Source organism: Anser brachyrhynchus (genome assembly GCF_964034855.1).
Source record: "Anser brachyrhynchus genome assembly, chromosome: 2".
Classification (NCBI taxonomy): Eukaryota; Metazoa; Chordata; class Aves; order Anseriformes; family Anatidae; genus Anser; species Anser brachyrhynchus.
The window spans coordinates 69,576,891-69,595,124 of NC_137695.1; the positions used below are offsets into that span (position 1 = coordinate 69,576,891).

The 18,234-nt window shown below is 37.5% G+C and overlaps 1 protein-coding gene across 1 annotated transcript in view; it reads left to right on the top strand.

The window, feature by feature from the left end:
- LOC308189328 (uncharacterized protein) overlaps positions 1-18,234 on the top strand; it is a 301,527-nt gene that overhangs the window by 265,803 nt on the left and 17,490 nt on the right. The window contains exon 21 of the mRNA XM_080579258.1: positions 13,025-13,231. Coding sequence (XP_080435384.1) covers positions 13,025-13,231 — 207 coding nt within the window. The remainder of the gene's footprint in view (positions 1-13,024; positions 13,232-18,234) is intronic.

The following is an 18,234-nucleotide window of genomic DNA, read 5'->3' on the forward strand; positions in this document are numbered from 1 at the left end:
TATGTGGATATGATTCGTTTCTGTGGTGCTTTCACTTTTACTCTAATTTTACGTTGGTGCAAATCCATAAAAGAAACTAGACTAGCATAAAAGCAGAAAAGTTTCCATAAATCAAACAGATATGCAAAGCAGAAAATATAGTAGTTTTTAATGAAATATGAAATTGCTTTACGTATTATCTAAATTAATATGGAGTATATATCTTAATAGAATTTATATAATGATAGAAATCACACTGTAAGAGGCATAATACTTACTTAAAGCAAATGCTTTAAAAAAATTCTGCCTATATTTTAAAGCTGTATTGTTGATTTTACTAGTCAGTTTCTGAAAGTTTGCCCTTTTGAAAAGAAACATCTCTGTTACAGCTGCCTATTTTTATTTTTTTTTTCTTCCATTTATCATAAGCTGAATCAGCTTACATTCACTCAGGCCAAATAATTTTCAGTGGTCAGCTTTCTTATAATGCCTTCACTATGTAATAAAAAACAGTACAATAGTAGGAAACAGCAACACCTCTCATTAGTTCTGTGAGTGGAGGAGGAACCTGTCACCTATTAAGCTATCAGAATTGAAACTAAATCATTAGGGAGTAAACAGTCATCTTCCTTTTCAGTATCTGCTCTCTGATGTAATGAGGATGGTGTGCTGACATACTGCTCACATTGTTTACACGATTTACAGAAGGAGTAACTGCCCAAGCAGAGCAAAAACTAAACACTGGTATAAGACTTTGTTAAAATTCAGACTTCGTTTTGCTCATGTTGCCAACCCAACATCCTGCCGTGGTGTGTCTTTGCTATTGTAGTCTTCTACAGACTGAGCCGCTATTTAATAGATTAATTAAAGACTAGGCAAAGTAATTTATTTGTGTTTCTTTCCCACGCTTTACCATTCATAGCTCATGATTTACTTCTTGTGGCAATGTATGAGTGGTCTGTAAGGTGTTTTCACATAAGGAAATGAGAATACCTTTCCCTAGGTCATGGGCGGAGGGCTTTTGTGAATTGCTCAAGTGGCGCCAGTTGTGCTATCCCAGTTCATGTCACTCCTGGGGCTCCCTTCTCCTGCCCCACGTGTGACTGCTCATCAGTACTCCCAGGGAATTTCATCTGGCCTATAGCCTGACTCCTGTAAGTTCTTGAATGACTCCCAAAGGAGAGGAGTATCATGGATGAATTGCCCCAGCAGTAGCAAACTTAGCTCAGCTCCTGTGCTTTCAGCTGCAGTTCTGGGTTGTTCAAAGGTACTCCAAGCTGGTGCTGTGGAGAGTATCTGTAGGAATGCAATGTATATGCATTGCGGATCTCCTGTCACTTGTTCTCAGCCTAGGAGGACAGAAGTGTGCAGCAAAAATACTTTCTGCTTCATGGAATTGGACTTCCTTTTTTAAGTTGGGTCTGAGGTTCAACCAAATGCCCTGGGAGGGAAGATAGTATATAGTACTTCTTTGTCTGTGCCAAAAGTAACATTGTCCTCCTACCAGAAAGCATGGTCACCAAATTCAAAGTAATGGGAGGAAACTAGGACAGTGACTGTTCCTGAAGGTTATTAAGATGCTGTGTTCAGGGAACATACATTTTATAAGTGGATCTTACTATGAGTAATACTTCCTAATTAACCACGGGGATGCATGAGCTTTGCAGACTGAGCATAGGAAATGTCCCAGGTCTAGTTTTAATCAAATTTATGTTGTTGTGAATTGCTTGCTTTTTCAGAAACGTTACAGGGGTAGCCAGTCTTAAGAGTTTCTCAGGGGGCATGAAGATACTTCAAGTCATGTCCATGTAACATCTCTGGAGCTGTACCTGTGTTTCTTAGGAAAAGATTTTACATAATTAGAGCATGCTTCTGAGTGGACAAGGGAATGGTGGATGATTTCATTACTGCTTTAGATCTCCTCTTAGGCTTTTTAAGCTCGTTGGGGACTGTCCTTCCAGTCCATGTAGACCCTGGTGGGTCATGAATCTGGAAACTGAACTTGCATGCAGTTGAGAATGGATTTGTAATAATGAAAACCTTCAGCTCTTGAAAAAAGTTTTGCGAAATACTCCCTAATGGAAAATACTTCTTTCTTGTGTGGATCAGGCTAGGCTGTTGCTGTGTAGACATACACAAGCACACCAGTGAAGAACGTGGGAGCTGTCACAGTATGCTCTGGGTGTTGAATGTTGCAGGAATAGTAGTGTAGACAAGAACAGGGCAAGCTGTGTGCTAGTACAGTTGAAAGTATCAAGGAGGGAACAAGAATTGCTTTGTGGCTACCAAATTATTTTGGGTCAAATGAAGGCTATGTGTCAATGGACCTCACAGACAAGTCCAACACAAGACAAGAAAGAGCAGCATTAAGCAGAGATAATACATGACAGGGTGTGTCTAGTATGCATTTTGTTCATGGCAAATCTACATAAATAGCCCCATTACATCTGGGAGTTGGATAATGTTCTTCTGGCTTGTGCCTAATTCACCACCAAAAATATGCTAGTCATTGTGTGACCTAGAGAGTGTCTAATCTAAATACATTTACAATAATTGAAAACTTTTAAAAGTTGTGCTGGATTTTTTCAGTGTTAAAAATAAAATCAGCTGCTGTCTGATAGCATCCTGAATATGATAAATAAGTTTTTCAATAAATATTAACAATAATGTACGTATATGTTTGCATGTTACATTGACACAAGAAAAAAAAAAAAGATTCTAATATGACTAGTAAATTTGGTCATTTTGACCAAAAGTGGAGATTTCCAAGACTAATCTTTCATGTCCATCTAATCGATGGGCTATTGAAGTGTCTGGCAAGATCAGGTTTGTTTGTTCTTGAATTGCAGTAGAGTTGTCTTTTTGTTCCACGTGGTGGTTCTCACAGTACCTAGCACAAGCCAGGTCTCAGCCCACAGCTGTGACGTGGGAACACTACTGCAGAGTAAACAGAAAACACAATATTAGGTGCAGGATGTTCATGGCTTTGGGCTGTACAACAACTGTCATTGCTATAGGAAGCTTCACGCTCTGAGAAGAAGGTAAAGCAGACAGTGCAGAAGTCTTGACTGAGAGAAACATCCGTCAAAGGGCACATGCCACAACATTGTAGGTTGCCGTCTCCTTCCTCTCAAAAAATAATAATAAAAAAAATGCAACAAGCACTTTTTTTTCCCACTTACTAGCATTTGGGGGTGAATTAGAGGTCCATGTGATCTTGCCCTGGATTCACTGATTGAACCAGACATCAACATCTGTATGTTTATGCAGCTATGCCAATGTACCAATATTGTGAGGAGCTCGTGTAGTGGGCACCTGCTGAGCCAAAGATTTGAGATGAATAGCATCCATATTGATTTGCCTATAATGGAGTGGAAAAGAAAAATGTCCAAGTTTTGTTGCAGGTATTTTCATGGGGTATTAAACTGGTGGATTAGTTGCAAACAGCAGTACTGATAAAGTCTCCTGTCCATCTTGATGGTTGGGCCTTTCTATTAAAATGACACATAAATAACCTATTATGTCCCCCACCCATGGAAATTCAAATGCGCCTGTCAAATTGATAAAGCACTTGCCTGGAGGGAAGCATTGTTTACATTTTCACTCCATTCTTCAGAAAAAGTGAGATTCTAATTATTTTTCCCACTGTAAATTAATGCTGACTATGATGGTTAGCATATCTCTTTATTGTTATATCTATGCAAAAGTTAAATAATAGAACTGATCCATCATGTATTATGCAATGTGCATTTTTATGACAGGCTTCGCTCTGATCTTATTATGCCTTTCTTCATAAATACTTACTTTTTTTTTTTCCCAGCAGCTAGGGGAATCTTTGTTGACTGCTGGTTCAGAAGTTAAAATCTGTCCTGTGTGAAAAGGAAAATGCAATTTACATGTTTATCGGATGCTAAACTCTGCTATCTTCCAAGGAGGAAAAAATAAGGATATAAAAGTACACTCCATTAATAATAAGATTCATTATAATAGACAATTGGTCACAGTACACTAAACCATTTTTTTCCAAACCAAGCACATCAAATTCAATACTACGATGCAATTATTTCTGCATAAGTTGCATGGTTACTTCTGATTCAGGAAGGGCAAACCAGCTGAGGTGAAATCAAATGTGAATAGAGTCTTTCTTCCAAATGTGCAATCCCACCACACTTTTGCCCAAGACTTGAACCTGAACCATAAACTGTTTGTTAGGGTTCCAAGCAGTTGTTTTTTTTTATTATTATTGGTAATAATTTATTTGTTTTATGTGTACTTCATGGGCTCTGCTTAAATGAAGGCAGAACTCCTGAAAAATCAGAAAGGGGGCTGTTCTAGCAACACTTGTGACTGTGCTACAAGTGGGAAATATTATTGTCAGAAGTATTTTTGTTATCTGGTTTCTCAACTCAGGCAGGGAAAAAGACATTGCTTAGAGGTCCTTGGTATGCTCACAGAGCCCCAGGAGGCAGCCTGATCTTGCAAGTTTTCTGACAAGTTTTGCAGACCCAAGTGGTTTGCATACCCCGTTGAAGGCTTATGCAAACCGCCGTGAACCTTTGACCCTTTGTCTGCTTGCCACAGTGGGTTTCTGTATTTCCAGAGAAGCATCAGTGCCAGGCATGGTTAAAATATTTGTGAGATTCAAAAAATAAAACCCTACTGCAGAAAAAAGAAAGAGTAAGCTCACAATAAGAAAATGCCTTTGCAACTGAGGCACTTTTGGACTAGATTTGCTTAAGCTTGCAATTAGGGTGCTGGCCCTATGGAGGCAGAAAAAAGAGCCTTGGGGAGAGGATGAGTTGGGGTTAGTGGGGAATGCCAGTATGGACCACAAAGGAAGACCAAGCTCCTTCCTTGTACCTGACCTTCTTCTCTTTTTCATTATTTTGTTTCCCTTCTTGTCTACAATGAAACCAGCATTTGTTTTATTGGCATAGTACATCAAATTCTTAGAGAAATATGCCAGGCCCTTCTAATGTAGTGTCCCTGCTGCCTGGAAGAAAGTTGCAAAATTGTTTTCCTCCAGTTTTCCTTCCAAGACTTGCCTCTGCAGTGATGCCTGCAAGAAAGCAGCTAATTACTGGTGATTATTTGGAAATACAGATGATTTAGGGACAGTTAAAGCAAATAGCTACATACATGTGCAAATACAGCTACTGATTTGATCTTGCTGCATGTTATCTCCTTGTTCTCAGGGGCAGTCCACTTCTACCTGTTTGTACAGCAGCTAGAGCAATGGGGCCACAGTGCAAGCAAGAGTTTCTAGATGTCTCTGTACTAAATCTGTTTGCTAATAATTAATAGCCATGTTGGAGTAGTCAGTACACTCATTAGAACTACTGAAAGGTCAGAAAGAAATGACAGTATTTCTAAGCAGAAGGCATGTATGTTTTACTGGAAGTGTTGAAATTTGCTTTCTTTTTTCACCTTTTTCTTAATCCTCTTTCATCTGCCCGAAAACATAGCTGGCTCTGAGAAGGCAAATTAAGAAAATTATTTTGATTCTTACAAAAAACTTACAGCAATTTTGTTATTGTCAGAAGAATATTAAAAAAAATAAACAACAAAAAAAATCTATTTAAAATCCAGACTTAGGTATTCAACAAAACACACCCTGCACAAGAGAGCACTTTACATTGTGTTCTACCCCACTGGCCCAAGGGCACACAATCCTGCCTTCACAGGAGGAAATTTCCTGCAGCTGAAGAAGATGCAGCTAGAAGCCAACAGTCTAAGTTGTGTTTAAATTGTAAGTTCTCAGCTAATTTGCTGCCCATGAAATGTCCCAGATTTAAAAATGTTCTTTAGCTGCCAGGAACAGTTCTGTCCATCTGAAATAATTCACAGGTGAGTAAAAGCATGCTTATACCCAGACATGCATCTTGCATGCACCTGGTCTTGGACATGGTGAAGGAAATCTGTGAACATAGTTTTATTTCTTCCAACTACCTTAGAAGTTAGACTACTTACTCTATATTTATTCTATTCCAAACAGTAAATGTTTAACATACAATGTTCATTGTAACTAGTTATTTGACAAATTTAGCTCTTTTGTTTTCTGTTTACAGATTCTTTTTGAACCACATTATTTTTCTACAGATCTGTCAGGGTGGGTTTTTTGTTGTTGTTGCTGTTGTTGTTGTTTTTTTTTTTTGTTTTTTGTTTTTCAAAAAATTTTGCAGAATGTCTTGTGTGGGCTTATTTTATCCCATAAGATGAACTGCGCTGTAAATCTATTTACTATTTGTTGTTTCTGGTGTATGTTTGGTCACCAAAGTCATATAGTATTATTTCTGCTTTTTGACTGCATTACATTTGTAAACAGATGAGTAATGAATAGCAAACGTTGATGAACAGATAATGAACAACAGACACTCTTATTTACACAGATATGCCCTTGTATGCATTAAATTCTGACTTCCATAGGGAAAATAGCTTTTCCTAAACACTGGTGTATATAAAATCCTGTCTGAAGTTACTGAAGATGCTTTCTAAAGTAACTGATTCCAGCATCCCTTATAAATTTGGGAAATGAGGCATGGAGAGAGATTTCTCTTACCCATCTGAAACAAACCTATTCTGGGCTTGGAATAGAGTAGGATTCTCTGGAATAGAAAGGGAATGTATTTTATCTTTTTTCCTTAGGGCAAATCAATGGACAAAGGCACTGCTGTACGCAAGGAAATACAAAAAAGCTGCAGCCTTTAATTTTCACTCACCCTTTGCTCAGACAAGGCTTTTGCTGAATTGAGCATCGGTTTTTGACTTAAGTCTTGGGATTACATTTTTCAAATTTATTGTTGTTTGGAAGAATCTGTTTCTGCATTTGTATATTATTTGTAGATGACTCAAGTGTGGAGACTTAAAACCATGTAAGATTTAGATCTGAAATGATGGGATGGTAAGCAGCAGGCTGTATTAGCAGTGGATGCACTGTGGCTAAAAGTATGTGACTGTGCTTTGTCTTATCTAAACACAGGAGATCAAAATTGTCCCCTAGAAAAGATCTGTATCACTGTTCGTTTGGACATATCCAGAAACATGATGCTATCACAATTCAGAGACAAACAAACAAAAAAATCCTTTGCTGTTTCCTGGTGTTATAATGCTAAGCAGCTTGCCATAAATCTATTCTGGGATTTCTCGTCAGTCGTTTACAAAGAGGTTATTCTCTGTATATGGTTATTTTCATCATTCGGTCTGTCCATGTCAGTTTATTAAATAAATCAGGGAAGACTGTAACAACAATGCTTCAGGCATTCATAATTTGACTGAAATAAACAATTCCCTGATACTATTGGTCCATTATTTCAGTCCATTATGTTCACAGATAGAAAGATTTAGAAACAAGTTATCTGTCTGGAGAGTTACTACAGATGGTTGTAGGTGGGGATATTGCACTGCTTCAAAAGCACTTGCTGTAGATCTGGCTCTTTAGACTCAGAGGTAAGAGAAAGGCTGCTAAGTGATGTGCTTGTGCCTGGCATAAACCCTTTGCCAACAGGAGACTAAAGACATTCAGTAACCCAAGATATCTGCACACTTCATTGTAGTTCCAGGCACAAGAGCATATAATATTGCCCCACCAAAATACGCTGTATATGTATAAGCGTGTGCATGCATGTATTTGTACATGTAAGGATTAAATAGGGGAGATGTACTGGTGTAACTGGTCATGACTTCTTCATGATGATATGCTTTCTTGGCAGTTGTAATAGTTCCTATTGTTTGTGCCTTTCTCCTCGTGCTTTCCATTTCTCCATTTTTGTGATTTATTTGAACCAAGTTATTCTTTGCTTCTTGTAAGCACCACATCCTTCCCATGATGGCTTGGAAAATTTCCCCACTGGTACAGCCAGTTAAGTGTAAAGTTCAGAGGTAGCCTGACCCGGATCTGGATACAGCCAAGATACCTTTGACATGGGCAGCAAGGGTATTTTAGGCATTTCAATGTAAACTTGCATGTACAAAATAGTTCTTCTTTTCACAGTGTTACAAGATTTTTAGAAAACGCAACAGGGTTTGCAGTACTTAGGGGGTGCTGAGCTTCCCTCGAAGGCTAATACTAGCCAGCATTTTTTTTTTTTTTTTTAAGTTGTAGAACTACACTGGGTTAACAAAGATTGCCTCCAGGACAGCAATTCCCATATTTACAACTGTTAGCACAGAAAATGTACTTACCATGTTGATGAAAGTTATTGGAAGTAAATACATCACCCTTGACTTTTGATGTCTTTTTTTTTTTTCCTATAATTTCATCACTTTTGCCCTTTTGCCTAAAGTTAACAGCTTGTAACTTTTGCTAATTATTTGTCGTGACCAGCTTGCAGTTCTGCCCATTCTCAGCTGGTTGGTTTGGTCTGTATTGCTCATTCTATGCCTTTGAATGCTGCTTTTAAGCATTCTTCACACATTTTACAATGGATGAGGCTGGAATTGATTCACATGATATTGTTAATATTAGTGCTGTAAGCAGTTAAGAATCAGTACCAATCACAGTAAAGCATTTAGACACTCATGGACATGTATATTTCTCAAATTTTTAAGAATTATTTGAATGTTAAAGTCTTTTTTTTTATGATATTGAACTCCAGTCTTCCTCACATTTCTGCTGTAGCTGAGGTAATCTGAGAAATTTTTTTCCTTTTTTTTTTTTTTTTTGGAAAAGCTGTTTTATAATAGAAAAGCTCATGATAACTGTAAAGCTTTAGCATGCCATTTTCTGCACCCTGACTGGAAATATTAGTACTAATTTGTTGGGTATCATGTGTGCAATATAGTTATAAATATATATTTATTAATATATCTGTATTTAAAATAACATCCTACTTCAGGAACATTATATCTATACACTTAATATGGCATGATATGCAACAAAATAAATTTGTGTTTATACTGAAAAAATATATTTTTTGCTTTTGCTCTAGGTTATATACTGTAACTTCCAAAAGGTGATATAATTTACCTTCTTTGTATGAGAAGCATGTTCTGTTCCTTTAAAAGTCTTTGTATTTTTACGTCACACTGTACATTAAAGGAGCAGTGATTGAAATCATTGTTGTCAAAGAAGAATGTATTAAAATTATTAATAAGACTTAAACCCACATGAGACTTACTAAATCATCTGATCTGACCTAAATTTATGACCCTTCCTCCCAGTTCTTTTCTTTGCATACTTGCACAAAGACGTGAGGATGGAAAGGTGAAAAAAAATACAATAAAGACCAGTGAAAACTGTACATTTGCTTTAAGTCTACATAACATTTTGAGATATAATATAAACAAATAAACTATAAGGGCAATCACATCAGACCTCATTTCAAGCTGAGCTATTATAAAGCGATTAACAGCCTCACACTCCTGCTTTAATTAAGTTATGTTGTGTAATAGTCAGCATTTGAACCTGTTCTGGCCTGCCTCTTTTATCATTGAATTACCATCCTTAATGTGTTTTTCTGCTGAAAGATGAATTTCATTTAAGGATTACTGTACACTGTTCTGGCATTTTGTGGTTTCTTGTCAGCCCTTGTGAATCTAGATCATAGCTAACTTCAGTTCCTCTGACATGTCCTATATGCACAGTCTCTTGACTAGCCTGTCAGTAATTTATTAACTCATATTGTATTCCTGTGGAAATGAATGGACATTTTTGATAAACTTAATGATAGAGATTTCAGATGACAGCAGAGTTTACTTTTGGAGCTTACTTCAGGTTATGTAGGCCACCACAGCTCTCTAGTGACCTATCACTTCACAGAAATGCATTTTGAATGTTTTCAAGGCAGTGGACAGCTCTCTACTGAATACTTTAGGACGGTGTTAGCAAGGAGGGAATTTAAATGGTCCTTCAGACCAGGGGTGTCTAAATCCAGTCCAAGTTCAACATCATGGTGGCTGCTCTTTCCTTTCCTGGGGTTGATTTCTGGTCATTGTATGTGCCTGCATATTACTGAACCTGCCATCAGAAAAAGTCGTGATACTGGATAACTTTAAGAAAGGGACAATGAGTCAAGTGTTCCACTTCCCTCCATTCTCACCATGCCTTGCCTGGACTGGGGTGATGAAACTTAGCATGGCATCATCAGTTTTGGTGGTGATTTTTCAGTCTCAGTTGTCTGACAATCAGGCTGTGCTTTCAGGGAGAAGAGAGTGTGCAAATCAGTATGGTTAAGTTCTCTTAGCTAATTACATAAATGTCCTTAGAGGGAGCTAACCAGACCTGAAATGTGTCAAGAGGCGGGGGGATTTGTCTGACTCCTTGTTACCCTACAGATTCATCTGCTATCGAGGTGGGTGGCAAGGCACAGGTTCCTGATGCTGTACCTGCTCCCATATGGATATAGTACCACAGGGTTGGCACCCAGAACTGGGAACTCATAAAGGAGATCCTCACCCCAGCAAAGGGCAAGGTTTGAGCAACTTGGAGTTGGCTTCTAACATGGTAATCACATGCTGTAAATTACACACAGCTCTGACACTTATTGAAAATACTTGTCGTTATTTATTTGAGTGAAGGTAGTCAAAGGTCCATGCTGATGAAAATCATGGCCCCTAATTGCAGCTGAAATGGACAAAACAGAGCTGCAGAGAAGGATGCAGTGTTCATAGTGAACACAGTTCACAGTGATATGTGAACACATTAAAAAAAACACACAAAAAACAAAACAAAAACAAACAAAAATCAACCAAAATAACCACAACCTTACTCGTTCGTAGGGACAACCACAAAAGAAAGGCAAGGAGATTTAAAGAAAGTGGACTAAGATGGAGGTCTGAGAAGAAGCAGAGGAACATGTGGGATTGATTCAGAAGGGCTGAAAATACTCCGAAGAAAGGAAGCAAGCAGTCCGTTTGCACAGGGGAAAATGCATGTAGCATAAAAGGGCAATCATCACAGCCAAGAGATTACCCCTGTTGCTGTGTGGATCCTCTGCAGAACGAGTTCTTGAACTGTCCTTCCAAACTATTTCTCTCCTCTCAAGTCATGAATCAGGGACAAGGGCTTGATTACACAGGACAGAGCTCCTGGTTGTGAGAAACTGGGATGCTGAGGAGGAGGAGGGTGACTGTGGTGAGGTCTTTCTTCCCATTTCAAGGGCTGTGGTGTGGCTGTTCTTGAAGCATCTTATCCCTGCTGTGGCCAACACTCTCTGGGAGCCATCCCCAACAGAAGTGCCTGGATGCTTTCATGAGAGCATTGGTATTAAAAGTGTTGGCCAACGGCTTGATTCTTACGGAGCAATTGCATGTGTCAGGCATGTAAGACACATTTGTGTTTTAGGCAGAGAAAATGCAGGGCTTGTCCCATCAAGACCATTTCTTGTTGCTGCTGTGTGTTCCTAACTAGTTGTTTTGAATGAAAGCCTTTAAACCCCAGAGGTTTTGGTGTGGGAAATTCAGACTGCATATTTTACCTTAAATTTCAGAAGACCTTTCCATGTTTTAAGATGTATAAAATTGTTTGGGACTGATGCAAATGAAAGCTGGGACTAAAATGAAGTTTTCTAACGTTCTGTCATCCCTGGAAAAGAGCTGGAGATACTTTCCAGTGCATATTCTTACTTCCTTAACTCACCTAAAAACAATAGTCTCCTAAGACAGTTGCTCAGAATAGCAGCCTGCATGTCAGGACTGTGGTGTTGGCACATGGTGCTAGTTACAGGATTCCTCATAATGTATAAGAACAGCTGAGGAAATGTGACCTGGAACACAAGCAAACTGAGCTAAACCTAAGTTATCCAAAGTGAGGAAAAAAAAAATAAAATGTGTCTTGTGATTTTGGGATCCCTCTTTCAGCAAAAAGGAAAAGAAAACAAAAACAGAAAAACAAACAAAACTATGCAGAAGAAGGTTTTGACACAGCTACCTTAAACTAGAGTAAACTACAGATTTCTTATAGCTGGTTTCATAGGTGAGTTCTAATGATTTCAGCCAGTGTAATACATTTTGTTGAAGGAAAAGTCACGTGCTTTTTCCTTATTTCCTTCACATTAAGTAGAAGTGTTTAGGAAGAACATGCCAGTGTATTCTGAGGGTATAACTATATCTGACCAATCCTTTCCTACTGTAAACAGGAGTGGTATCTCATGGGGAAAAAAAAAAAAGAGTTATACAGTTATACTAAGGTTTCCCTTGCAAAAGTGAAGGGTTAAAACACTTACTTTTGAGGGGGAGTATAAAAGGTAATGCCACTCATTATCAGTTCTAGTTAAGGATATGAGGTGCTTAAACTGTGTGGTGTGTTCAAGCTGAAATCTTGAATTATGCTCAGCCTGCGTACAGAATTAACATGGAAATCACAGAATCACAAAATTGAAGGGGTTGGAAGGGATCTCAGAAGATCATCGGGTCCAACCCCCCTGCCAAAGCAGGTTCCTTAGAGCAGGTTAAATGAAATGCTTAAATGGAAATTCTGACTGACACAAGAAGGTACGAAACCTACCCAAGCAAACGTGTTTACAGCAAGACAGGAAACTAGGTAACTGTGTCAATAAATTTGCTTTATACAACACACTAAAATACACCTTATTTACTCTGCCTCATCTACAATTCAGTTAGCAGCACAAGGTTATTTTAATACTATTCAGAGATCAGAGACTAAAAAGTGCTTATGGGTAAAGGAGCAAAGGCTTCTCAAAGAGAGAAAAACAAACATTCACAAAATTATCAGTTATATGTGTATATATACATATATTTTTAATCAGCATTGCTATTTGATTGTTTAACCTACCCTGCTTGATCTCCCTACTTTTGGTTAATACAGGAGTCAATTACAGCTTCATCTGTGCAGAATTAACTTTATAGAATATACACCAGGGATTTGTCTAGCTTCTCTATTTAGATCTATGTCATAAAAAATGTGTAGTAGAGAACTGTGTGCAAGCACTGCATATGGTACAGGCTTTGCAGATTTATTGTAAAATCATTTTAAATCTGTAAAGCTCTTGTCAGAAGTTAATTAAATATGTTCCTTTGGTGGGGGGATGGGAGGACTCTGTACGTGTGTGTGCGCATGTGTGTGTGGGGGGGCCTTCTGTCTCACTAGGTGGCAGTGTGTGATTACATCTGGAAGGACCATGCCAGCAAGTCTGATGTCCCCAGCTGTGACCTCCAGCACCAGGATGAAATCTTTGACTCGGCAGCTACCTCAAGAGGTACCACTGTTCACGTGTCGGTGTTCACCATACACCTCAGCGGTTTCCAGCAACTCTACAGACACTTCCTCAAGCTGCCTGATGGGGCTATTGTTGAGGTAGGTCCAAGCAGATTATTTACATCCAGATTTTGAAGGCAAAGGCATGCACTTAAGAAGTAGGTCAGGGTCAAAGCAGGAAATAGACGCTTCATGAAGTATACACTGAGATCTTCTATAGGAAGACTTCACTCCTAAACAGTATTGTAAAATTAATGAGTTAAAGCATTTACCATGCAAAGTAATAATTTAGTATAGTTTATAGAGCAATTTAAGTGAAATTATGGAAGATATATATTGAAACTACACACAAAAATTATTTTATAAATATATATTGCTAAGAACCACATAAGGTTATTCTATACAGGAATTATTATATATAAATATACTACGTAAGTATTGTGCACAAATATTATACAACAGTAGGTATGGTAGAATTATTTAGTTTTTCTTCAGACACAGAGCTGACATACAGTAATCATGAGACTTACTGGCCTCTTGCAAGTTTTTGATTGAATCCTGGATGTTGTCATATTTTTAGGCCCACTGCAAGCAGTTTGTGCACTAAAATGCAATGCAGGATGGTATTTTAAAAAGTATTGTCTATTACCTGTTTCATAGACTCCATTTTGTTCCTTGAATTGACATTTTGTTCCAAGTGCTTAGAAGAGGTGCATTTCCTTGTTGCCTTTGGTCTTGAGTTGGGAGACCTTTAAAAACAAAACAAAACAAAACACTGGCATCTAAGAGAAAGAAAAGTGAAAGCATATTACTTTACCTACCCAGAGAAGTGGAAGCATCATTTTAGAGGTCTGCTTACTATAGGAAACCAGCACAAACGGTGTTGAAATACAAATTTTTCAGTTGCTCACTTCTAAATTGAAGGTTCAAGTATATCTCTCCAGAATGAGGAAAATGTTGCTTCTGCTCCTCTGTTTAATGTTTCGAGGCTGCTTTCTTCATTAAAATATTTTACTCTTAATGTCTTTGCCCTACTTGGCTTTTAAAAGAAAATTTAATTTAAAGGAAACTGTCCTCAAGGAATAATTCTGTGCCCCAGGAACTTGTGATTCACCAGAGTGAAGACAGCAGAGTCTTGCAGCTGGCCAAAGAAAACAAGAGAAGGCATGTGGCCTACATGAAGGAGAAATTAATTATTAACACAAAGAAACCTGCAAGTCCAGGTCTGTGCCTGAGTTTGTTACCAAAGCTCCTTGTACAAATCATTTGCCAGATTTCTGCTAGAAGTCCTTTTCCCTGTTTTGAGATCAACAATGCAGCCCCATGCCTACTTCCCACCTGTTACAAATGATAGCTCTGTGCAGGACATTTTGTCCCAGTTAAGTTCTCAGCTTTTTGGACATCAGGTTTCATTCTCCTTCCACAAGGCCCTAGTAGGAAGGTCTTCAGGCATGTGTCATCGAGCTTAACTCGGTGTACTGGTTCTGTTCATTCATTCTTTTATGTATTTCTATTATTTTCCATATAATTTTATTTTGGTTTCCCAAGTGAGCTTCCCAGAAACTTCCAGCTTCTAAACTGATGCTGATCAGCATCGACAAAGTTAGCACTGTGCAGCATGAATGGCTCAAGCCACTTCTTTATAGTTTCCCACATTATACCACAACGCTGTCTTTGCCTAAAATCTGCATGGCTGTGTCTTATGTCAGCATCTTGAAAGATGTGCCTCTAATTTAGGAGATCAGTGTATGCTTTGCTGCATTTATATTTGTAGACCTAAATACAATTGCAATTCAGAAACATGCTCAGCTAATAATTTCAGTAACACTTACATCCTGATCTTACATTTAGCTGATAATGGATATAATGTTACATTTGTGTGTTTTATGGGTCATGGCTTTCTAATTCAGTCCCTAATTAGGGATGTTTTATAAGTTAATGAGTTTTAAGACTATGCACTCACTAGTGGTAAGTTATATTCCATTTGTACACTGAGAGGAAATTTTAAAAGTCTCCCATTTTCTATATTGCCTTGAAATCTCTGTGGGAAAGGTTCCATTTTCTCTCTGGTACAAGAACCAGGGCCTTAGCAAGGACAGAGTGAGAAAAACCCATTGTGGGTCTGTTATGGGGTTTTGTCACTTGCTGCTGTTTCTGCCCCTCAGGAATAATATATATATATTTTTCCTCTGCTGTGACTAGACAAGCAGTGGTGCGTAGAAAATCTATTGACAAGTAAAAAGTTATTTTGGAATCCTAAGTATAGCTTTTAAGAGTGTAGGAAATGAAGGCTAAAATGGACTTTTGGGGTTAAAGAGTCTGATCTGCCATATTTTGTGGGCAACTGCACCATGTATAAACATTTTTAATCTGAAACTTTATAGCTAGCTAGGTATTTTGTCCCCAGAGATCTCAAGGAAAAAATTTTCCAGATCCTTAATGTCCATTTCGGTTTCCTTCTATTCCCCAGCCTCAAATTATGTGGTGTCATTTGCTATTTATTTATTTGCATCATCCTTTGGAGTAAACAAGACTTCTACTTTCCAGGAGTTTCCTAACTTAATCTATTTACAGAGCATAATCTTATCTATTCTCTGCCAGAATGGATACAACACTTTATCGGAAGAAACGAGATCCCCTTTTACTCTTTATTATCCTCCTTACCCTACCAGAAGCAATAAGGAGGGATGGCTTTTTCCACAGTGGCAAGGACGTAAATTGTCACCTATTCTCTCCCTGCTTGAGAAATGACAGTTGCCTTTCCTCTTTCTTCATGGTCAGCAAGTCTCTTTCTTCATATCAGAGATAAGATACTTGTGCAAAATACCTTCTTGGGACTGTAGGGACATGGCCTATAGAATAGAGGGGTGCTATGTGGCAACTGCGACTTGACCTGCCTTTGCACATACATCTACCTCATCTATAGAGTCCGTGGAGCAAGAAACAACCAATTTTCACTTTTTTCTATTTTTTATACTGAGATATTGTACTATCGTATAACTGCAGAATACAAAAAGTAATTCAACAACATCTAGGAACTGTGGGTTGCATGCATCTTCTTCCCGCAAAACAGTCATCCTTTATTACAGTAAGCCACTGAGGGTGAAAATGTAATTATTTCAGTGTAACTTCTTGTTTGTTTGTTCACTTTTATTAAGAAGCTCTGAGGACATGTAACTCTGAAGACAGAAAAATGAAAAGGCTTTGGCTTTTTAATTTCAATGACTTTCTGGAATCATACCTGAAAGAGCTGTAACACCTCTTCTTAATTACTAGAATGGGACCTCATTAATTCAGACATTTGGGGACTAATATACTTCAATCAGATGTGCAATGCTTACTGTCGTTACAGCATGTTTGCTGTTTGGTATTGGTAGTCTTCCACAGAAACAAAGTGTATTTTAATACTACAAGAAAATGAGAAGTTTGGCAGAAAACAGCACAGAAACTTTTAAAAGTGTGTGCAAATGTAGACATCGTTGAGAGCGTGAAATGTAGTTTCTTAGCATTTAACTAACTGAGATGTATGTGCAGGCTAGTGAGTTCTGGTTATTGGGGTGGCAGTATGTCCCTCATCAAGGACACATGAGATATGAGAACGTTATTTAAATCACAAGGACAAATTCTTCCTCAATTTCATGTGTCCAGCTCTTAGTGACTTCAACCTCAGTGCTTCAAACCAATCTTTCTCTATCTGCAAATATTCTTTGACAGACATAAAAGGAATTCTGTGTAATTTTGCTTCAGTGTCCTTGGCTGCTTGTAAGGAATTTACACTATATTAGCAACCTAGTACTAATCATTTTTACTTCAGTGAAGAAAAAAAAAAAGGCAAGTTTTTCTTACAGTCCTAGTTCGGCAAGGAACTCAGTGTGAATTTCTCTTAAGCCAAGGAGCCGAAACTCACTTTGATATTATCATTATTATTTTACTTTTTTACAGTAAGTGAGGCCTACTACTGTGCAGGAATAAATGGTTCCCTATGTAATAACTGCTTTAAAATATGTTTATTTTTATAGGGATGGGATTCCCATTAAAGGTCCAACTTTGCTGGTAGATAATATATGTGTACTTATATATATATATATATACACATACACACACACATATATATAGTCTGGTATGAGAAGTAGTTTTATAGGTTTCCTAAGCAGAAAGCAAAAATAACTGTTTTAAAATGAACATTAAGTACAAGGTGACATGTATAAATTGCCATGGAAATGTTAAATAAAAAGATTTTTTTAATGTGTAGCATAAAAATTATAGAGGTTAAACTTGTAACTGTAGTCCTTTTTATCATAAGCATTGTAAAACTCAAAGAATTCTCATGTAGTAAAACCCATTTTCCATTTTACCTATAATATATTTCTCCTTTATAGTATTCAATTTAGGTGTTGGCTAACCAAGAAATGACCTTCCCAAAATAAATCACTTTTCATGCTTTCCCTCATTCATTAATCTTATGTTATTGTAATATACAGGAAATTATTTTTAGCATGTTAAATGTATTTGAAATCCATGCACAGAAAAGTTAATGATAGTGATAACTGTTTAGCTGTCTATATGGTGATAACACCAACTCAGTGATTTTTATCTCAACTTTTGCTGACTGGAGTTGATTTCTCATTAAAAGGTTAAAGGTAAGTCACTTTAACTCAGCAAAAAATCAGTTTCTTATTAAAGGCCTAGTAAAGTTCAGCATTGTAGAAAAACTTTTAGTATAGTATGATTTTATCTATCAAATAAATCTACACAAATGTCAAGGATTCATCCAATTTAAACTTCCTGGATAGAAGAAGTCTGTTTTCCCTAATTATCTGAGTAGTACCTAGTAGTAATAGGATAAGACAGCATAGGTGACTAGCCAATTACTTAGTTTAAGCTATTTACATCAATCCATATGCTATAAATTATGTCTAAATCTCTTGCATTTCTGGAAAAGTGAATAAAATCATATAAGTTTATTTTGAATACAAGATCAGATACGGTATGCTGAGTGACACTTAAAAAGAATGAAACAGTAACCATAGCTTATTTTCTGAAGCAATCTTGACACTAATGCTAAATTACAGCTTGGAAACATCTAGCATTTTTACCTTTAT